This window comes from Rhinoraja longicauda, chromosome 12 (genome assembly GCF_053455715.1).
Source record: "Rhinoraja longicauda isolate Sanriku21f chromosome 12, sRhiLon1.1, whole genome shotgun sequence".
Taxonomy (NCBI): Eukaryota; Metazoa; Chordata; class Chondrichthyes; order Rajiformes; family Arhynchobatidae; genus Rhinoraja; species Rhinoraja longicauda.
Window position 1 is genome coordinate 37,956,909 of NC_135964.1, and position 24,328 is coordinate 37,981,236.

Sequence of the window (24,328 nt, forward strand, 5' to 3'; positions counted from 1 at the left end):
AATGTGATGCTATCACATCTTTAATAACTGACTAGCATTTTCCCCACTACCGATGTTAGGCTAACTGGTCTATAATTCCCTGTTTTCTCTCTCCCTCCCTTTTTAAAAAGTGGGGTTACATTAGCTTGATTAATGTAACTTGATTAAATGTAAGGTTGCAGTTCAAAAAGACATTATTACTTCCATTAGTCCCAACATTAACCCTGCAGCATTTGACATAATATTTCTAATAATATTGATCATAAATGTTTTGCCTACAATAGTGTATTCCCAAGAGAAACTAATTGCAATTTGATATTTATGTACAAATAAGGAACACCCAAGTTTATTCTGGCATTTCATAAGATCATTACTGATCTGACTGTAACTTCACTCCGACTTCCTGCCAACTATCAAGCTTTCATCCGTTGCTTATCAAGTAACTATATGCATCTGTCTGAAAAGCCGGCACAGTAGCGGGGGCAGCACAGTGGCGCAACTGGCAGAGCAGCAGCCCCACAGCAGCACCAGAGATCCAGGTTCAATCCTGACCTCGGATGCTGTCTAAATGGAGTTCACACATTCTCCCTGTGAGCATGTGGGTTTCCTTCGGGTGCTCCGGTTTCCTCCCACATTTGTAGGTTGATTGGCCTCTGTAAATTGCCCCTAGTGTTTGGGAGTGGATGAAAAAGTTGAATAACATAGCTCTAGTGTGAATGAGTGATCAATGGACTTGGTGGACCAAAATCTTTCAATCAATCAAAAAACATTTTCAAATTCACTTGGGCCTTTGAGGAAGGGAGTTCCAAAGACTTGAGATCCTTTGAGAGATAAAATTTCACCTCATCTTGATCTCAGATGGGTGACCCAATTATTTGCAAAATGACCACTTACTACAAGATTAACCAACATAGGAAACATTCACTCCTATGCCTTATTTGTAATACAAGGAGTGAATAGAACTAGCTGATGACTGGGATCCACTTGATTATTTAAATATCTGCCAATCAGACGAAATGTGTAAGAAGGAACTGCAGATGCTGGTTTAAACTGAAGATAGACACAAAAAGCTGGAGACAAAATGTATAAGAACCCATTCCTTCCCTCCAGAGATGCTGCCTGTCTCGCTGAGTTACCAGTTTTTTTTGTCTATCTTCTGCCAATCAGAACCGGTTTTGACATGCCTTTAGAACGTTGAACTGATCAGCTACCAATCAGTTCAATGGAATCTTTGTATCAACCTTTGATGTTTCCATTAAAGAATTTCCTTTTGTAATCCTTAACTACCTCCATAGGCCTAGCCATCCATTCTTTGAACAAGAAAGCCAAACTGCAATAGAGGTGCACATCAGATTTAGCTATTCACTGCCTGATGGAGCTGAAGCACAAAAACAATTTTGGGCCAGCTTACACTTCTAGAGTCATCCTGGAATGCAGTGATAGTTCCAAGCTGCATGTCACAACTGCGACCAGTCTCATTAAACCCCTCTGACTTTCTCCTCCATTCTCATTTCCTACACTGCATGTAAGGAGTTTATGGGACTTCGTCTGTGAACTGGCGAGATGCTTTTACCTCTTCCCATCATGGCAAATTTCTTCTTTTCCAACCATATAACTCTAGTTCCAAATCCTCATCCATATTTAGATCCTTTCCTATCTCACCTCCTGCCATTGGTAATTTCACTCTGCCCGTTGAGTCCTATCTTCTGTTCCCTTGCCTTAATTTCCACTAAACTGTGGCCATGCAGTTTCTCTTCCTTTTCTTCACATTAGCTGATGTGAGACAATAGACAATAGGTGCAGGAGGAGGCCATTCGGCCCTTCGAGCCAGCACCGCCATTCAATGTGATCATGGCTGATCATTCTCAATCAGTACCCCGTTCCTGCCTTCTCCCCATACCCCCTGACTCCGCTATCCTTAAGAGCTCTATCCAGCTCTCTCTTGAATGCATTCAGAGAATTGGCCTCCACTGCCTTCTGAGGCAGAGAATTCCACAGATTCACAACTCTCTGACTGAAAAAGTTTTTCCTCATCTCAGTTCTAAATGGCCTACCCCTTATTCTTAAACTGTGGTCCCTTGTTCTGGACTCCCCCAACATTGGGAACATGTTTCCTGCCGCTAACGTGTCCAATCCCTTAATAATCTTATACGTTTCGATAAGCAACAGTTTTAGTTTTGTCCACTAAAACTATACTTTCACCCTTCAAGTCAACCATCACCATCCTTAATAAAAAACCTTCCATGCCACCGATCTTCCATTCTTGTAGCCATTGTGAAAATATCCAATCTTCTATCCTTGAAAGCCTGTGCCAATTTTATGGAGAACTCCTTATTTGAAACTCTCTGACCAGGTTTCTGCTCCAACTCCAGTATTAAATGCTCTGATCACACAAAATCGCACATGATTATACAAAAGCTAGTCTAGTTGTACTTTCCTTGACAGATATCCTTTTGTCATGGTGAGTCACATAACGATATTCCAACAACTCTCTGCCATTACCTAACCAGATGCAACAGTTCCATTCAGAACTTACAAAAGCCACAGAATCACCATTATTGGTTGCTCTTCTTGTGCCTCAATTAACTTCAGATGTTTCTCAAATCTTCCTTGGCTCCCATTCTATTTCTCAGACATATTCTGTTCCCTGCTAACTTTCTCCAAAAAACTTCCTGAAGCTCCATCTGCAAATTGACAACACTAATCTCAACTTCACCATAAACGTGCATGACATTCAAACAAGGACTCTTCTGTAACTTACTTGGCAACCATTTCACCGAACACTTAGACACGGCCCGCCAAGGCCTACTAGATCTTCCGATTTCTAATCATTTTTGTTCCTCTTCCCATTCCCATACTGACCTTTCTGTCCTGGGCCTCCACCATTGCCAGACTGAAGCCACGTGCAATGGACTTGGTGGACGAGCACCTCATATTCAGCTTTGGTAGATTACAAGGCAATGGTATGAACATTGAGTTCTCCAATTTCTCTAACTATAAACCCCGCCTTCCTTCCTCCCCCACTCCTTTCCCCCCTCTCTCCCCCGTGCCCCACCCGGACTCTCACCTATCTCCCCCCTCCCTCTCGCCTTCCACCTGCATTCCTTCCTCGAGCTTCACAATTCGCAACAATTCATTCCTTTTGTTCCACAGCTTATGTCTTTTCCTCACTGGCCTTTATCCAGCCATTTGCCCATAAACCCCCACCCCACCCCACCTGTATCCGAGATTAGCAGAACTGAAAGCTCCTCCAGCAATAGTGAGCAGATTAAAGTTACTAATTAGGTTTTGTTCTCAATCAACTAACTTAATCATCTAATTGGTATCAATCTGAAACGCAGCCAAAGCTACATTTCTGAGGCATTATTAATATATCTGAAATCTTCATCCATGACATTGTTTTGTTCCTGGTTCTTAAAATCATCCAGAACTTGTTGTTCTGTTCCTAATGGTCCAACTGGGTTTACTTATCTCTCTTGCGTGTACTGATGGCGATGTCACAATTTAAAATTCCTTATCCTTGTTTACAGATCCCTTAACCTTTCAATTCTCTACAAACCCTTCAATGGTGTAATCCTTTGAAATGTGCACACTGTTCAAATTTGGACCACTTGTGATTCTTTACATTTGTACGTTCAACCATTGGCGGATATGCCGTCAACTGCAAAGAGCCTAAACTCTGGGACTCCCTCCCCAAACCTCACTAACTCTTTCTGCCTTTTAAAATACTCCTTCAAATCTGCTCCTTTGGCTGATTATCTGCGCTAATATCTCATTAATTAGCTTGGCAACAATTGCTGTTTCATAATACTCCTGTAAAAAACTTTGGAACATAAACATAAGTGTTGGGAAATTTGTGCAGGTCGTGTCCCATCTCTGGAGAAACGGTTGACAGTTCAAGTCTGTGATCCTTCATCGGAATGGAATTGTTTTCAGGTTTCCAGTATCCGTACTTTTTTAAATATTTTTTGGTAAAGGTTTTGTATGAATGGAAGTTGTTGTTCTGCATTTTAGTATGCACTATGCCATAGCTTCATCACATTGTTTTAAAAATTTCATCGATACCCGTTGCTGCTCCTGGCATGCTTTTTGCTGTTCCTCACTAAACAAGAATTAGAACCTTGCTTGATGGTAGAACAGTATATATGCCAAGTCATTGAGGATGGGTAATTGTTTGGTTCTCAAGGACTACCTAATAAGAGAAAGGATGGGATTACAGACTCTTTACTCAAATGGTATGATCAGCTTTTGAATTTGTTTATACTGAAAGCTGAAACCTAAACAATGATTTTTATTCTAGAATAAATGACTTAAGTATGGAGAATGTATTGACATGCAAACTGTCATGCCATTTTAGGTCATCTTGATCTTCACAAGCCACCACAGTTAACAATAGATCCTCGAACCCCTACATCGGTGTTTCTGACATGGGTGCCACGCAGTTTTAAAGATAAAGGTTATAAGGTTGGAAAGGAATGTGAAAATGAAAGGTAATATTTCTGAAAATTGATGCTTTGAATTCAGAAACCATTTATACGTGCCTAATCAGTTGAATAATCCTTTTAATTTTGATATATATATGTATGTGTGTGTATATATATATATATTTTTTTTTTTGTTATCAAATCTTCTCAAGGATGAGTTTTCTCAAAAAACTTGTTGAATCTTTAACAATAAACACAAAGGTGAGCAATTTGAGTAAAGTGGCCCAAAAAAAAGTGGGGGATATCTGATTGCTGGTTACTAGTTCAAGCACCTTACACAGAGTCTGCTGTTGGATAACCAGGGTGCGGCAGAGTTTATTTCAGTTTATGAATGTCCTATGTACCGAGGTACAGTGAATTTTTTGTTGTTGCGTGCTATCCAGTCATTGAAATGACTATACATGATTGCGGGCAAGCCATCCACGTTGTACAAATACAGGATAAAGGGTATTACATTTACTGCAAGATAAAATCCAATTAAAGGTAGTTTTAAGGTCTCCAATGAGGTAGATGGGAGGTCAAGACCACACTTCAGCTGGTGAGAGGACAGTTCAGTTGCCTGATAACAACTGGGAATAAACTGTCCCTGAATCTGGAGGTATGCAGCTTTTAAACTTTAGTACCTCTTGCCTGATGGGAGAGGGGAAAGGAGGAAGTGAACAGTAAGAAAAAAGAAAATATTTAAAAACGAGATATTTAATATAAGACTAGACCAAGTGGACCCGTTGGGCCCAAACCTCTCCTGCATTGGTGCAGCACCCTCTCCTCCCCCCTCACGACTCACTCTGGCTGCAGCGCTGGCGCCATGGTGCTGAGGTGAGTGGCATCCTCTCCCCTTCCCTGTCCCCCCTCTACGAGGAATGGATCCAACGGGTCCACTTGGTCTGGTAGGATATTAAAATTGAAAAGTGCTGAACATGTAATAAATAATACTATTTTTGTAGTATATTTATTGTTGCATTGTGGCACTAACTTGTTAACATTTTGTATATGAACTGGATATGGACTGCTGTGCAAAACACGCCAGGCAAGATTTTTTTGCAAGGACATTTCTGTCCCCCATGGCGTAATTTGCTCTGTGAAGCCAGAGCTTAATTCAGTCCTGCAGTAAAGTGCTCTCTTTAAATGTGCAATATTTTCATTTTAGAGGGTTCAAGAGGGAATCTTTGAAAGTCTTTTAAAACTATTTAACTATCATCATCATAATCATAATCATACTTTATTAGCCAAGTATGTTTTGCAATATACGAGGAATTTCATTTGCCAGACAGTCATACCAATATAAAGCAACAGAACACACAAAATACATTTTAACATGAACATCCACCACAGTCACTCCTCCGCATTCCTCACTGTGATGGAAGGCGACAAAAAGTTCAATCTCTCCCTTCTTTGTCCTCCAGCGTTCGGGGGCCTCTAACCTTCCATTGACGGGACGATCTTACTCCCATAGCCGGCGGCAGGCCATCCTCGTCGGGGCAATCAAGCTCCTGCATCGGGGGGGGGGGGGGGGGGGGGAATCGGGAATCTCAGCTCCCCTGCGCCGGGCGGTCGGGGTAATCGAACTATGAAATATTTAGTGAGCTGGAAATGCCAGTAGCTTTTTAGAATAAGGATGAGAGCCAGTCTTGTATATAGAACAGGGAGTCATACAGCATGGAAACAAGCCCTTCTGCCTAACACGTCCATGCCAACAAACATGTCCATCTAAGCTAGTCCTATTTACCCACGTGTATGACTTAAAAGCTCATGTCAAATTGCTTTATGAGACATGAACATTCTGGTCATGAACAAACTAAATTAATGTTGGATTATTTTGTTTCGGGTGATTGTAACAAATAATGTTCTATTCATTTGGTTTTATATTCTTGCGCTGTATTAAACTCAGTAATTTACTTTTATAAGATTTTATTGGCTCATGGTATATGTTTATCTGAATGATGCATATAATAGTAAATTTCCAGGAAAATATGACATTGATGTTCCATTCCTGAATTTCTTGACGTTTGAATCTTGCCAAATTCAATAGATTACTTGGGCTCATTTTGAAATAATATTTGGTAATAACTTGCATCACGGTGGTGGATACCATTCATTAAAATGTTGGCACTGATTAATCCCAGATGAGCAACAACATTGGTTAATTGAATTTAGAGTTTTTTACAATTTTGTGGCAATTGCAGATATGAAATTGAAGGTGATTTTGTAGGCCATTTTTATTCCAGGGAAGCCAAACAATTTCAGAGTTTGAATATTGCAGTACAAGAATAATCAAAATGTAAGCATAGTGGATGTCTTGTCACATCCATAGTATGTGACTTTGGAATACAGGGGTTAAAATCTAGCAAAGATTTGATTCATACCTCCTTTTCCTGTCACTCAGCCTATTCTGAGCAATTTAATTCGGCAAGGATGTCATTTATGCTGCTTCATTTTGTTTGAGCAAAATCTAAAGTACGACAATGAGAAGTATTTTTCTGTTTCCTCTGCGATAAAACAACTGTCACATATTCCACACAAGAATTAGAGTCCCATGGTTTTAAATGTTTGTACAGATGTGCACGTTACAATTTATTGGTATCCACAATGCTGGGTCATTTGAAATTTTCATAAATATTAAACAGGACTAGGTGGACTTTCCCTGTTCTTGGAATAGTGCCAAGGGACTTTGAGACATTTTTAGTATACAACAGGGACAGTGAAAGATCTTTTGTAGGTTACATCAGTGCAGTCTACTGTGCTCATTTGCACGTATTTGAGAAATCAAATCAAGCCTTGGTTTACATCTTCATCTGAAAGGTGGTGTTTCCTTAGCACTCAATTGATGGGCACAATTTAACACAAAACAACTGTTTACATCTTCACAATATGTTTTATAAAATGTTGATTTTAATCTAGTAAGCTATGCATTCTGTATTATTCAGATGAAGCAAGATAATTTATCTTGTATTAAGGTCTCAAGTCTGTCTGCCGCGGTGGCCATCTTGAACTTTTGGTTGCATGTCATTTCAATTCGGCTTCCCATTCCAATCCCTGTCTGTCTGACCTCTGTCTTCTCCACAGCCATGATATAGCCAAATGCATATGAGGGGAACATCACTTCATATTCCACATGGGTCCCTACAACTCAATTGTATGAACATTGAATTTTCCAATTGCAGTCAACCTACTTTCCTTGTATTCCTTTCCCACACTTACTGGTCAATCTAGGTTCTTTCTCTTTTTATTCACATTTTCCACTTCCATCTGCCCAAAACCCATCTATCTGGATTTCGTCTCCCCTGACCTAGTCTCCATATACCCTCCTTCTTCTGGTTACAACTGCCCACTGAACCTCCCTTATTTCGATCCACTTATCACCTTCAAGCCGCTATCTCTATCCCCCCTTCCTTATCTATTTCCATTCATCCACCAGTCTCTGTCACTAAACTCCATCCTTCACTATGCATGCTTCCTATAAATGTCCCCACCTGACTTCATCTGCCCATCAACTCCGACCTCACCTGCTTCACCCACCAGGCCCTGTCTCACCCTTCCCTTTCACTGTTCCTGATGCAGAGTCATGACCTTTTACCTCTACAGATGCTGCTTGAAATCTTCGGGAATTTTTTGAGGATGTAACTAGGAAAATGGACAAGGGAAAGCCAGTGAGTGTAGTGTACCTGGACTTTCAGAAAGTCTTCGATAAGGCCCCACATAGGAGATTAGTGGGAAAGATTAGAGCACATTGTACTGGGGGTAGGGTGCTGACATGGATAGGAAATTGGTTGGCAGACAGGAAATAAAGAGTAGGGTTTAACGGGTCCATTTCAGAATGACAGGCAGTGACTAGTGGGGTACCGCAAGGCTCAGTGCTGGGACAGTAGCTATTTACAATATACATTAATGACTTAAATGAAGGGATTAATAGTAACATGAGCAAATTTGCAGATTACACAAAACTGGGTGGAAGTGTGAACTGTGAGGAGGATGCTATGAGGATGCAGGGTGACTTGGACAGGTTGTGTGAGTGGGCAGATGCATGGCAGATGCAGTTTAATGTGGATAAATGTGAGGTTATACACTTTGGTGGTAAGAACAGGAAGGCAGATTATTATCTGAATGGTGTCAAGTTAGGAAATGGGGAAGTACAAAGAGATCTGGGAGTCCTTGTTCATCAGTCACTTAAAGTTAGCATGCAGGTACAGCAGACAGTGAAGAAAGCTTATGGCATGTTGGCCTTTATGACAAGAGGAGTTGAGTATAGGAGCAAAGAGGTCCTTCTGCAGTTGTACAGGGCCCTAGTGAGATCGCGCCTGGAGTAATGTGTGCAGTTTTGGTCTCCAGATTTGAGGAAGGACATTCTTTCTATTGAGGGAGTGCAGCGTAGGTTCACTAGGTTAATTCCTGGAATAGTGGGACTGTCATATGTTGAAAGACTGGAGCGACTAGGCTTGTATACGCTGGCATTTAGATGGATGAGAGGGGATCCTATTGAAACATATAAGATTATTAAGGGATTTGACACATTAGAGGCAGGAAACATGTTCCCAATGTTGGGGGAGTCCAGAACCAGGGGCCACACTTTAAGAATAAGGGGTAGGCCATTTAGAACGGAGATGAAGAAAAACCTTTTCAGTCAGAGTTGTAAATCTGTGGAATTCTCTGCCTCAGAAGGCAGTGGAGGCCAATTCTCTGGATGCTTTCAAGAGATATCTAGCTCTTAATGATAGTGGGGTCAGGGGATATGGGGAGAAGGCAGGAACGGGGTACTGATTGTGAATGATCAGCCATGATCACATTGAATGGCGGTGCTGGCTCGAAGGGCTGAATGGCCTACTCTTGCACCTATTGTCTATTGTCTAATGACTTACTGAGTTGCTCCATCACCTTGTTTTTGTGTTGTTCATTTTGTGGCTTATTAGGGCGGTACAGTGGTGCAGCGATATAGTTGCTGCCTTATAGTGCCAGAGACATGGGTTCGATCTTGATTACAGGTGCTGTCTGTACAGAGATTGTACATTCTCCATGTGACCGCGCGGGTTTTCTCCGGGTGCTCTGATTTCCTCCCACATTCCAAAGACGCGCAGGTTTGTTGGTAAAATTGGCTTCTGGAAATTGTCCCTATTGTGTAGGATCGTGCTAGTGATTGCTGGGCAGGGTGGACTCGGTGGGCCGAAGGGCCAGTTTCCATGCTGTATCTCTAAATTAAAGCTACTTAAGAAGTACGATCATTGAAAAGTGTGGGAGAATTGTTTAGTTTTGGACATAAAGATATTAGAAATCCATATGTCCTTATTTCATTAAAAAAACAATTGCTTTTTTTGTAAGGAAACACTGCAGGTTTTGGAAATCTGAAGTAAAAGAGCTGGAAGAACACTGGTGAGCTGGAAGAAGGCAGTGGTGAGCTGCTGCCTTAAACCACTACTGTCCATTCAGTACAGGAATTCCCATTGTGTTGTTTGCTGTTAGGGAATTCAAAGATTTAGTCCAAATGATGATGAAGGACTGGCAAAATCCAAAACAGGATGGGGTGCAAGTCTGGAGGAGGGGAACCTGTAGGTTGTGGCGTTCACATTGTGCTTGGTCTCCTTGGCCTTCGAGGATGTAGCGATTTTAGATTTAGGAGCTGCAGTTGGAGTACCCTATGTGAATAACTACAGCTATTATGCATCGGTGGTGGTTATTGCAGTACCAATCAAGTACTATCTTACTGTTTTGAACAAAAAGTTAATGTTGAGGCATGTTTTATTAGATTAGTCGGCTTCTTGGCTACTAATGTCAAGCTGTAATTTTATTTGGCCAAATAAGATTGTATTTTTAATAAAATATCTCTGTTATATGTTATATTGTGGTTATCTTTTGGTTTCTATACATTCTCCATCTGTAAGAGCTTATTGTTTGTATTGCTATCAGGGTGGTCAGTATGTGAATTTGTTATGTCCCCTTGTAATATTTTAAAATTTCCTTTTAGGCAATACACTGTCCGGTACAGAGAGAAGGAACGAGACAAGAAATGGAAATATCAGTTATGCCCAACAAGTGAAACAACAATAGACAATTTAAAACCAAACACTGTTTATGAATTTGGGATACGAGTAACAAAAGCAAAAGAGGATGGGGTTTGGAGCAAGCCCAAGACCTACACCACGACCGTGACTCGTAAGTGATCTTTTGTGTTGTCTATATGACAGCACTGATATTGTATTATTTCATTAATTACACAAAGGAGCAGGATGGTTGGAGATGGTGGGAGAAAGATGTGTACACCAGAGTGGGGATGAGGGAGGGGCGCAAGAGAAAGAGTCAAGAGTGTTTTATTGTCATATGTCCCAGATAGAACAATGAATTTTTATTTGCTGCAGCACAACAGAATATGTAAACATGGTTCTGCTTCTTCTTCTTCTTAAGTCCTTTGCTACTCTAGGGAGCATAGGCCATTGACAAATGTCCTCCACCTCACTCGGTTATTGGTGGTTCTTTTGGGATCCCCCCCAGTTGAGCCCACTCCCAGACATTTCTGTCATAAACATAGTACACAGTAAATAATAATAATAATAGTCTATTGTAGTTCGGAGCTTATTAGAGGTTGTAGTGTTTAATAGCCTGATGGCTGTAGGGAAGAAGCTGTTCCTGAACCTGGACGTTACAGTTTTCAGGCTCCTGTACCTTCTTCCCGATGGCAGTGGTGAAATGAGTGTGTGGCCAGGATGGTGTGGGTCTCTGATGATGCTGGCTGCCTTTTTGAGGCAGTGACTCCGATAAATCCCTTTGATGGTGGGGAGGTCAGAGCAGATGATGGACTGGGCAGTGTTCACAAAAAGAAAGGGGGGAGGGGATTTTACTTGAAATTGGAGAAAGCAATGTTCATACAATTAGAGTGTAAGCGGAATATGAGTTTGCGTGTGGCCTCACTATGGCAATAAAAGAGACTAAGAACAGAACGTTCAATATGGAAAGGGAAAGAGGAGATAAAATGGTCAGCAACCAGGAGATCTAGCAGGCCACCTTTATTTCCTTTGCCTCCACCCCAGCGGGCATACATTCCTTCCACCTTCACCCACCACCCCAACCACCCTACTCTTTTGCAGCCCCCCTTCACTCATTCCCATCCCTAAGTCCATATTTCCATTTTATTCCTCCCCCCCCTTTTATTTGCCTCTGTCCTTTTCCACCCATAACTCTTCCAAACATTGAGTAGTTTATCAATCTGGGAAAGCCATTAGGTTTGTTGTTTATCATAGAACCAGTACAACATGGTGTATATGGCAATATGTTATCTGAAGAAAGATTCAATTGGATAATAAATGTCCTTATAGATTATTTTTGGTGCAAGATCAAAATGTAACTTTATCGATGTATCACTTGCCAGATTTTGGACCTCCCACACTTTCTCCGAAGAAGAGTTCCGACCCAGAACGTCGCCTGTCCATTTCCTCCACAGATGTTGCCTGACCCGCTGAGTTCCTGCAGCCTTTTGTTTTTTGCTAAAGATTCCAGCATCTGCAGTTTCTTGTGGCTCCATCAAAAAAGACCTGATGTTTGAAATTGCTACCCATACATTGAGTCGTTTATCAATCTTGGAAGGCCATTAGTTTTGTTGTTTATTATAGAGCCAGTGCAACTAAGTTGCATTGGGCAATATTTTGTCGAAAGTAAGAATCAATTGGGTCATATTATATTGATCATGTTAGCTGACTAATTATATCACGTTGCAAGAACAAAATGTAACTTGGATATTAAAAATAGTCTGAAGAAGAGTCTCGACCCGAAACATCGCCCGTTCCTTCCCTTCTGAGATGCTGCCTGACCTGCTGAGTTACTCCAGCATTTTGTGAAATAAATACCTTCGATTTGTACCAGCATCTGCAGTTATTTTCTTACATTAAAAATAGTTAATGTCGATTCAGTACGAGATAAGAAATCATGACAAAACGACATGAAACTGTATTTAGAAGGAACAAATGAACATCTAGATTGATATCAAAGATACTAGAGGAACAAGATAGACCACTCGACCTTAAAAACCGTAGTACGTCATGGCGCCATTTTAGTAGGCAGAAACTTGCAGAAACATTTAAAAAGGAAAAGAACAAAAATCTGTGAATTGATAGATGAGATATATTCTGCATTTTAATGGTATCATCACACATACTGTTCCCCCAAAACACTGATTACACTGTGAGAGGCATAGCGAACGGCAGGTTTTGCCTACTAAAATGGCAGACTTTACGCTCCTTTGCGTACTACACTTCAGTATAGGGGATTTCAACGGAGTGGTTCATCTTGCTCCTCTAGTATCTTTGATTGATATGAATAGTTACACCTAATAACATTGAGAGACAACCGAGATTACAAAAATATATGGAGAGCAATAGGAACTAAGTGAATAACTGTGACTGATAGGATTGCTCTACAGAAAGCCAACTGGCTGAATGGGGTCCATCTCATCAATAACTATTATTAATGTAATGTCTGGGGAAACAGAGTACTTTATTTTATATAATTTATTTTTGTTTAGTTTAATTGACAAATGACTGAATGTGCTTGATGTATCTGCAATGCGATGTGTCATGTATGATTATTGTTTTGTTTAGCTCAGCCGAGAAGCACCACAAATGTTCAAAGTAAAAGGAAATCGAATAAACTTGAAGTGAACTTTAACAGTGGGAATACCAAGCACACAAGGAAACCTGGGGTAGGTTGCTTTGCCTCCTGGCATCTACCACTCAATGTGGAACACCTTATCAAAATATATTTAATTTCATTAAACAGCTGTTTACGTAGGTCCTCTCCAGGTTAGGAATGCCTTACATATATAGAAATGGGCTGACACTCTTGGGGACCGGCAGAGTGGTCCAGCTGCTGCAGGTGTGTTGGCATCTTAGCCATGTGGTAACTTGGTTCACAGCAGTATCTGAATGGTTGAGTTAAATGTCGTGGTTTAGCAACACATTGCCCTTGGTTAGCCTATGTTATTTTAATATAATGCTGGGCAGTCAGATTTTCGACTTGGAACTGTTTGGGTTACGATCAGTTCTCTGGAATGGAATCTTCTTATAACCTGTAATTCGAGAATGATTTTATCGTTAACGTATAAAGTAATATGTTCACAAATTAGAACTTTGCAACGGAACAACAGACCAAATTTAGAACCAACTGATTCAGTTTTATCATTTTGTGGTGTCCATATTGGTAGATCAATACAGTCAATACAGTCAGCTTGTCAAACCTATGTAAGAGAATAATTTATTTCATATCAACCAAACCAAACCAAGCCATTATCAACCTCACTTGAAAATTCTGAAAAATGAAAAATAATAACAGTCACTCGAAGACATAAAATTTGGATTTTATAAAATTAGTTGATAATTAAGCTGTTCCAGATGGCATTTTAAATGGCGGAAAATCATTAAAACAGGTGAAAGTGTTTTGGTTTTTTTGCAGTGCATTATAGAACCTTCCATTTTGCTTGCTGGTTATTACTTTGATTACATTTGCCTTGTTTCATAATTTCCATGTTTTGTAATTTTTTAAAGGTTCAGTGGAGCAGAAAGAAAAGGGAAAAGGGTTATTATGTACAAAATATATTTTGCATGATAAGAAGAAAATGTTGGCAACAATATCTTTTGCACCAGGTCATAAATAGTGTTCTATTCATTATTCATTAAAAAGCTATCAAAATTAAAAATTCCTGCATAAATCATTTGTGACTTCTCATAAAATAATACACAGGGGCTCATCAGAAATCAAGTCCAATCATTATAACATCTTAACCTACAATATCTTGCAGAACAATAAATTAAGTCATATTATGAACGTTCATTCTAGCCTGCCAGACTTTTGTGCAACAATTTAATGTTTTAAATTTCTTCAATAAACAATTTTAGAGGAGGTTTAATAACAATGCTGATGAGAAAAAAATTATTGGAAACTCACCGTTAATCAGATTGGATACTGTGATTTGGTATAGTAAAACTGCCTTTGATTAGGAAAGATGAGCTATTTTGCAGCAAATATTCCAATGACTTGCCGTTTTCATTGATCAGTATTATATTTGGTGAGACATTGTTTTGAATGTCCATTCTCCTTCCAAATCAGTACTATGGACATTGGCCTCTAACTTCAAATAGTCCTTGCTTTCCCTCTCTCTCCATCCCCTCCCCAGTTCTCCCACCAGTCTTACTGATTCCGACTACATTCTACCTCTGTCCTGCCCACTCCTCTAATATCAGTCTGAAGAAGGGTCTCGACCCGAAACATTCCTTCTCTCCAGAGATGCTGCCTGTCCAGCTGAGAAATTACTCCAGCACTTTGTGTCTCCCTATGAATTCCTATTCTGATTTCCCTGGGCAATGTAAAATTTTGTGTACATTTACTTAAGTAACATTCACTTCAGTATGAACATAAATATGTCAATCCATTCTCTTTTTTGGAGTAGTGAGCAAACAATTTTATTGCTTCCATGTTTTTAATATTGTCAGGAAGTGCCCACACCTGGTGACACAGGCTACTCTCTTAGGTAATGGTATTAGTTTATTACTACCATATGTACTGAGGTGCAAATAAAAAACTTTGGTTTGCATGCTATCCAATCAAATCGGATAATATTATACAAGAATACAATCAAGTCATACACAAGTACAATGGGTAGAGCAAAGAGAAACAAATCTGATAATCGAGGGGAAAATACTGTTCCTGAGTCTGGTGATACATGTTTTCATGCTTTTATATCTTCTGTCAGATGGCAACAGAGAGAAGGAATAACCTGAGTGAAAAAGGAAATGGTTGCCACCATAGTTGGCAATGGTGATAACCTGTACCTTAAACTGTTGTGGTGGTTGATGATGATGCTGGATAGCGAATTCCAGGATTATCAGCCTAGCAATGTTCGAATGCAGACATCAAAATAATGTTCTTTGACAGGCCCATTGCTGCTCTTCCCCATGGTTATCATGGGAAAAACAGAGTTGAAGACATTTTTGTGTTACAATCACCAAATGCATTGTTGCTGTGGAAGGATAATGAGAAGGATAAAGAAACATCAATGATGTAACAGCATTGTCCTGATTAATGCTGAATTAACATTGCAGCTGCACTCATCCATGCAGGTAGTCAATGTTTTATTGTGATGCTGATAAAATTTGACAGATAGGAATGTTTTGAGGTGCAAGATGGTGAATAATTAGTATCTGCCATGCCCTTAATGGCCACATTGATATAGTACTTTCAGTTCAGCTTCTGGTTAGCAGAACTTTTGCGGTGTTAAAGGTGGACGATTTGGTAATGGCAGCGATACTAATGATTCAGTGGAGATATCCGATCCTTCTCTTGCTGAGGCTAATCATTACCATGTACTGTTGCAGTAGTATATTAATGCTATTTGTTAAAGTAGTTCTCCGAGAAGTTGTACAACTTTTATTATTGAAGAAAAGTAGCTCACTGATAAGACAGCTCAAAATGACTGAGCCGAGAAGAGTTTTCAGAGAAAATTCTATCATGATGTTTTGGAGTCGCAGTAACTGGCTGCAATGAACAATTTTGCCTTTTAACAGTACTGAGGGCATATTTTCAGGGCTGATTCGCGTCCAATGTTCGACACACATTATATCTTTATAAAAACAAAAAATATTGAAAAATTCAGCAGGTTAGGCAACTTTTTCTGAAAGAGAAACAGAATTAAAGTTAGAAATTGAAAACATTTTACCAGACCTTGAAAAAAGAGAGTTTCAAATTGCAGAGGGGAGGGGAAGGTCAAAAGGATTACGTTAGAGAGGGTGAGAACCCAGGGTAGTTCATCACTAGAGGTGCCTGGGACTGTAAACATTGGGTCCACATTTCCCCTAATGGTCGCATAAACTCAGTTCCACTGAGGTTTCCATTCCAAACAACGTTAAATAAGTTCAGATGAATTTCAAGGGTAGCGTGACAAATTAAAACACATGGTCAAGAATTTTTAGCTTCTGTATTCACCAGCCTGTAATTTTCCAGTTCGTTGAAAATTAATGGTTAAATTCACATGTTGGCAGGTGTATGTGGAAATTCCTGACACATTTATTCAATACTCATTTTGAGAAAAATTATAGCTGCCATAATGGAAACAAAATCTTGCCTAAAAGACTAGCGAGAATAGCTAGTCAGAAGTTAAATTTGGTCTGAAAGTAGAGATTTATGGAAGAGAGCTGAATGAATGCAAAACTTTGTAGGGAGAATAGATCAGAAGACCGTTAATGGAATCAAATATTGGCCAGGAAAATATAAAGGAAGTTTGAACAAAAGGTTTAACAAAAACAATTTCAAGACTAGGTTTCTATGTAGAAGATTAGGATGAAAGTGAACAATATGGAATATCGTGACCAATTATTGATTTGTGTCATGAATTAATTGTTTTGTGTAAAATTGTACATGTCAGAAGTTAACTTATCATTCATAGTTGTCAATTGATAGTTATATAACGTGCTTTTTAAGATGTGCTATATAAGATGTGCTATTTAAGTTATATAAGATGCTGCCTGTCCCGCTGAGTTACTCCAGCATTTTGTGTCTACCTTCAATTTAAACCAGCATCTGCAGTTCTTTCTTACACACGTCATATAATGTGCCACAGGCCTGATTTCAGCATTATAACCTTTGCATTGTAAGACATCTGCCTAACACATCTTGAAAACATTTAACTATCTTTGTTGGCTTGAAAAAGGATGATGCGAATAACCTGTTGACATACAATTCCCAGCAGCAATATTTTTATGGGCCTGTATGCGGATGTTAAGGGTTTGGAGAAACCTTTTTACTTGTTGCATTTTTGGAATTAGTACAAAAGTGATTAGTGATATAACCAAAAATAACTAGGCTAATATTTACAGTCAAAATAATGACCAGGCTATTAGCAAATGGCATGTCAAATTCAGGCAACCAACAGATGCATAGAGTTGGCAAATTACATTTTTGATTTAACATTACTTGCAAAGCATGATGCTTCAGATAATACTCCACTTCTTTATTAGTTTTATCTGGAACATCAACTGAATATGGCTCATAAGTCCCTGTTTATATAAAGTGCAGACTTCAGATGCTGAAATCTGGAGCAAAAAACAAACCACCAGAGGAACCCCCAGTGGGTTAAGCAGCATCTGTGGAGGCAAAAGGATCGTTGATGGTTTGCGTCAGGACCTTGTGTCAGGGCTGAGAGAAGAGGGAAGGTAGCCAGTCTAAAGAGGTCAGAGAGAGGGGTGAGTCAGGAACCAATCATGACTCTGCGGCATGATATCAGAGTAATCCAGCTAGTCCCACTTGTCTACCTCCTTGCTAAAGTTCTGCAAATTCTTTCCTATGCTTATCCTGCTCTCTTTCAAATGTTACAAATTAATCCTGTCCCTCTGCTACATCTGGCAGTACATTCCAGACACCAGTCACTTGCTGTGTAAAAATATTTTTCCTCATTTCACTTTTTTTTTGCCTATTACCGTTATTCTTTAACTCGTGTTCTTCACCACTCCACCAGTATAAGAATTTCCTTCTATCTCCCTTGACTATACCTCTCATGATTTTAAGTACTTCCAGCTGATCTCTCACAGTCTGCTCTGTTCCAAGGAGAACAGCTTCTCTCGTCTATCCATTTACCTGAACTCATTTTGAGATATCTTTTCTGTGACCTCTCTAAATTATTGGCTATAAAGTGTGGCATCCAGAACTAGATATACTATTTTAATTGTATTTAATCAATGTTTTATGAGGATCTGTTGTTAAAAAAAAATGCTTTGTTATGTGGCTATTTCCAGGACAGTTTTATGATCTTTAGAACGGATTTCTGAATCTAACATGGTTCAAATGAGTTCAGTTTGGACGAGATCTCACAAAATCTTTAAGATCACTAAGTTCAGATGAATTAGTCAGATTCTCCTAGCTCTTTTAGGAAAAAACACTTTGACAATGTCATACAATAGTTCCTCATTTGTTCAATTCATGTGGTTATATTCAGGGAGTTTTTTTGGATTCTCTGCCATCCGTAACTGCAAAAAGTCTGATTATCAATCGAAAAGAGAAAAACATTTCTGGAAGTACTCAACAGGTTGAGCAACATGTCAGGAGAGAGAAAGGCATTGGCGTGAAACATTATTCTGATTTTCTCTCTATGGAAGATGCCTTGGCCTGCTGATCCTGAATTGTGTTTTTTGTTTTATTTCATTAACAAATTGGTTATTTTTCAATCAGATTTCATAATGATTCCTCAATTCAGTTTATTAGTTTAAGTCAGGCAGTGCCTCTGAAAAGAAAAACAGAGTTAATGTTTCAGATTTGAGATCCTTCATCAATGTTTTTTAGAATATAGCTTTTTAGAAGATAAAACACCTTGAACCTTGATAAAGGTTTGCAGGGAGTAAAAAGTTCTAAAACAGTTACCAAGTAATCAGTATGTAGGAAAAAACGAGACAAAGGGGATGAAGCTCAAGAAAAATGTAGTCAAATCAAGCATCATTGTTAGCTAGGAGAAGGGAACAGCAAGGCAAATCTGCATTTTGTATCTATCTTCGGTTTAAACCAGCATCTGCAGTTCCTTTCCACAATAGAACGGTACAACACAGGAACAGGCCCTTGAGCTCACGATTCCATGCCAAACATGATGCTAAATTAAACTAATCTCTGCCTGCATGTGATCCATATCCCTCCATTCCCTGCGTATTCATGTGCATACTGTATCTAAAAACCTCTTAAATGCCACTATTGCATCTGCCTCCACCACCACCCCTGGCAGTGCATTCCAGGCACCCTTCACTCTCTGCGTAAAACAAAACTTCCCTTGCACATCTCCTTTGAACTTCCTCCTCTGACCTTAAAGTTATGCCCTCTAATATTTGACCTTTAGGAGGAAGGTTCTACAGTCTACCCTACTTATGCCTCTTATAATTATTTATACAACTATCAGATCTCCCCTCAACCTCTGTCGTTTCAGAGAAAAGAATCCAAGCTTGTCCAATCTCACCTTATTGCTAATACCCTCTGATCTAGATAGCATCCAGGTAAACCTCTTCTGCACACTCTACAAAGCCTCCATATCCTTTCTGTAAGGGAGCAACCAGAACTACACAGTACAAAAAATGCAGCAAAAGCAAAGTGTTATGAAGCCGCTAAATTGCTTCCTGACTCTTGTACTCAAGCTTAGAGGTCTTTTAAATTCTCCTCCTTCTCAATTTGCAGGACATGTATGATCTGTACTACCTACCTATCTACTGGTATATTTGGCACTTTGCTTACCTGCTTAATCTAAATGGGAAGAGTCAGAAGAAATGATAGAATAAGGAATATGATAAGAAAAGCAAATTATTGAAAAATGCAAGTTGACAAGACATGATGGCATTTAGCATTTGAGGAAGGAATTAATATTTGGGAGTAGAAATAAAACAGGAAGAGTGCTTTCCATGCATCAGCCATGTAAAAGGCAGCCATAACCAATACTTGTCATCACATCATGCCATCTGACATCACTCATTGAAAAGACAATACAACAAGGCACAAGAGAACAGTAACAAAAGCAAAACAAAAACAACTAAGGGAAAGAAAATAACAACAAAAATATGGTAGAGATGCATAAAAGTGTTTACACTCTGCTTTGTACTGATCGTGGACAATATGAGAGGAAATTACTTAACATATGCATTATGCATCGATTGAGGACAGAATCAGAATCTCTTGGATGTGAAGATACCTCACAATTTTGGACTGATGTAACAGCAGCAGTTTTGCCATTAATCCTGAGACCCATCATAGAACCATCTCAAAGAAATTGACTGCCACCCAACTCTTCCTGCCAATCTGTCCAGGGTGTTTTGTGAATGTTGTTGGGTGTGTATACCAAATGCAAATGCAGGTACAGCAAGCACTGAAGAAAGCTAATGGCATGTTGGCCTTCATAACGAGAGGATTTGAGTATAGGAGCAAAGAGGTCCTTCTGCAGTTGTAGAGGGCCCTGGTGAGACCACATCTGGAGTATTGTGGATACATATGAGGAAGGACATCCTTGCTATTGAGGCAGTGCAGCGTAGGTTTCATGAGGTTAATTCCTGGGATGGCGGTAATGTCATATGAGGAAAGATTGGAAAGACTGGGCTTGTATTCACTGGCGTTTAGAAGGATGAGAGGGGATCATAGACGTATAAAATTATAAAAGGACTGGACAAGCTAGATGCAGGAAAAATGTTCCCAATATTGGGGAGTCCAGAACAAGGGGCCACAGTCTAAGAATAAAGGGAGGCCATTTAAAACTAAGGTGAGGAGAAACTTTTTCACCCAGAGAGTTGTGAATTTGTAGAATTCTCTGCCACAGAAGGCAGTGGAGGCCAATTCACTGGATGAATTTAAAAGAGAGTTAGATAGAGCTCTAGGGGCTAGCGGAATCATGGGATATGGGGAGAAGGCTGGCACAAGTTACTGATTGTGGATAATCAGCCATGATCACAATGAATGGCAGTGCTGGCGCGAAGGGCCAAATGGCCTCCCCCTGCACCTATTTTCTATGTTTCTATCAGCACAATAGTTTGTGAATTGACTCCCCATAAATCTTGAGTGAAGTGTTAAGTTTACTCAATTTGAGAAATTTGTGTAAAGTTTCACGTGACACTGGGGTTACATGTTTTCTGACATCGCTCGTTAACTTGGCTCAGTGATGGCTCCCTGAGACATGAGTGTGTAGTCCGCTCTGATGCTTCAGTGCAACATGGAGTGAGTATTTCATTTAAAGAGAAGCTATCTTTTAAATGAGAAGAAAAAATGAGGACAACTTAGACAGACATAAATTCACTTGTCAAAAATGTGCATTGGAGTTGTCACAATATCCTGGCCAACATTTATGTGAACCAGGATCATTACAACAGATTTTCTAGTTATTTATTTTACAGCTGTTTCCGTTGGACAGGAGGCCTCATAATCTCCTCCACTGTCTTATAATGCGGAGGAGGCAGCTGAACAGCTCCTACGTCAAAGCTTTCCTGACAAGACTGAAATGCGTTAAGATTTATTTACATTTGGATTTTTTTTCTTCTCTCAAATAACTAGGATCTGCACTAATAAACACTCATAGTTAGTGTAGTGATAGCAGGTTGGCTAAATGGCAGAAGGCAGAGAGTGGCAATAAAGGGGGCTTTGTCTGATTGGCTGCCAGTCAGTGACCAGCGGTGCTTCACAAGGGTAGGTACCTGAGGCCACTACTCTTTATGGTGTTTATAAATGATTTGGATGAGGGAATTGAAGGCTTTGCTGCCAAGTTTGCAGATGATACATATATAGGTGATGGGACAGATAGTGTAGAAAAAGCAGGGACTCTGCAGAAGGCCTTGAACAGGTTGGGAGAGTGGGCTGAGCAGTGGCAGACGGAATACAGCGTAGCAAAGTGTGGAGTCATGCATTTTGGTAGTGGGAATATAGGCATAGACTATTTTCTAAATGGGGACAGAATTCAGAAATCGCAGGTGCAAAGGGACTTGGGAGTGCTGGTGCAGGGTTCCTAAAAAGTTAATTTGCGAGTTGAAAGTAGTAAGGAAGGCGAATCCAATGTTAATATTTATTTTGGGCTACATGGATGTAATGCTGAGGCTTTATCAGGCATTTTTGGAGTATTGTGAGCAGTTTTGGGTCCCATATCTGAGGAAGGATGTGCTGGCATTGGAGAGGGTCCAGAGGAGGTTTACAAGTATGATCCCAGGAATAACTGAGTTAACATATTATGAGCATTTGAAGGCACTGAGCCTGTGCTTGCTGGAGTTTGGAAGGAAGAGTGGGGACCCTATTAAAACTTATCGACTAGTGAAAGAAACCTGGATAGAGAGGATGTGGAGGGGATGTTTCCACTAGTGGGAGAGTCTAGGATCAGGGGCAATAGCCTCAGAATAGAAGGACATACCTTTAGAAAGATGAGAAGGAATTTCTTTCGTCAGATTGATCTGCTATGGCTATATTGATGACTATGAGCTTTTGGTACAACTTGAAGTGGATTTGTTTGCAGTAGGTTTGTGCTCTACCTATATTTTTTAATCTGCACTGTCATTGAATATATACTGATAGTTACAGGCCATTATCTACATCACTGAAGGCTGCAGATAGCTGCACACAATTTACTAATGATATTGGAATCCAATAAAGCTGTACTCTTTCATGTACCACAGTTAGAAATTGAAGCCAAGAATAATTCAATCTAAATCTTCATATTCGTAAACTAAATTGCTCACCTATTTTCAATTCTTCTACCAGTGATAGCAAATGAGCTAACAAGTACCTGGATCAATATTATTTCTAATTTAAGTTCTAATTGTTTCATTGTTGGTTACACAGTTGTATGTGTTAATTCTGCATGTTGTGTTTTTCAAATCGGGTCCATAGCTATGTATTCTATTTAATCTAGAATCAAGCTGCAAACTGACTTAATCAAACTGGTCCACTTTTTCAGATAGAATAACAGATCAGATTGCACTTTGGAATATGCTGCATTGTCAACTTGCCACCTGCAACTGTTTGATTACCAGCAGCTGTGAAATAGTTCCATCAACTTGGATTGTTTTTATGTCTCCGGCAGCAGTTGCTACTTAAGATTTTCATGGGACCAATTACATTTTGGCTCTTGGTATTATAAAAAGGGAGAGTTGATCTTTGTTCCCTGACAAAGGGATTGGGCAGCATTAAGGTTGTCCATCTTTCTTCTACCATCAATTCTCATTCACTGTATTACATTTCCTGCATGATCTCCTTCTTTATAAAGCCAATAGGTTGTCATTTGGGAATCTCGTGCATTAACAAAAATGGTGTGCAGGAATAAATCTAATTCTGCATTTAAATGGTTTCAAAATTATTTCTTGATTCATAACATGGACTCTTGCTATTTTGCTAGTCAGAGAACTAAGCAAACATGGACATTTTTCCTGTTCATTTCATATTGACACAATTGAGGATCCAGTCTAGACTAGCTAATAATAATGAACCTAATCTTCTATTAGAATGAGAATATAGAACAATAGAGAATACGAAGAAAATAAAACATAAACAAACATTGTAATATCCCACTAGTTACATAGTTCCATGTCAAAAAAGTAACTTCCTTCAGAGAACATAATCATTGACCTTCCTCCATCATATGTGTCAGAAATGAAGCTGATAATTGTACATTGTTCAATTCCATTCCCAGCTCTTCAGAAAATGAAGCAATCTGCACCTTCTTCCAGCAGAACTTATTCCGCTTGCAGGGTTTTGAGCTGAAATGTTGACCATTCATCTCCATCACAGATGTTCCTCTTCATGCTGAGTTCCAGGCAGATTGTTTGTTGCTCCTTTTATTCCTACTTTCCTGCTTTTCTCTATTTTACTGTCCCTTTCAATCTTAATTCATCTTCAATTCAGATCAGTCTTTGTTTGTCTTTAACTTTTTAATTATTTTACTTACATTTAGCATTCCACTGATGAAAACAATGAAGTATATCGTATTAAACAAAGTGGAATTTTGAAAGGGAATCAGGAAGAGAATCAAATTTTATTGGAAATATAAATAATCCAAAAATATCTCAGTGAATTTCTTTAATGCCATTAACATTTGTTAATTAAAGTTGCTAGCAGAACCTGAAAACTGAGAAAGACAATTCATAGTAACTTGTATTTCTTTCAGCTAACAGAAATGACAGAAGTAAAGGGATTGGGTGCACCTAGTTCAGGTAAGTCTTTCTACTCTGGGGATAAAATATTCCTCAGATTAATATTTGTGTTGTAAGTTCTGATAATCAACTGTATTCCAATTGATATACTGAGGCATACCATGTCACCAGAAATATAGATATAATTTTTGACAGTAAAACAAAATTGTTTCATTTCTCATTTCAATAGACAATAGACAATAGGTGCAGGAGTAGGCC

General features: G+C 39.3%; 1 protein-coding gene across 27 annotated transcripts in view; it reads left to right on the forward strand.

Moving 5' to 3' along the window:
- LOC144598928 (uncharacterized) overlaps positions 1–24,328 on the forward strand; it is a 223,015-nt gene that overhangs the window by 41,626 nt on the left and 157,061 nt on the right. For all 27 annotated transcript variants that reach the window (XM_078409534.1, XM_078409524.1, XM_078409525.1 and 24 more), the window contains 4 exons: positions 4,337–4,469; positions 10,417–10,604; positions 13,040–13,140; positions 24,085–24,130. In XM_078409534.1, coding sequence (XP_078265660.1) covers positions 4,337–4,469; positions 10,417–10,604; positions 13,040–13,140; positions 24,085–24,130 — 468 coding nt within the window. The remainder of the gene's footprint in view (positions 1–4,336; positions 4,470–10,416; positions 10,605–13,039; positions 13,141–24,084; positions 24,131–24,328) is intronic.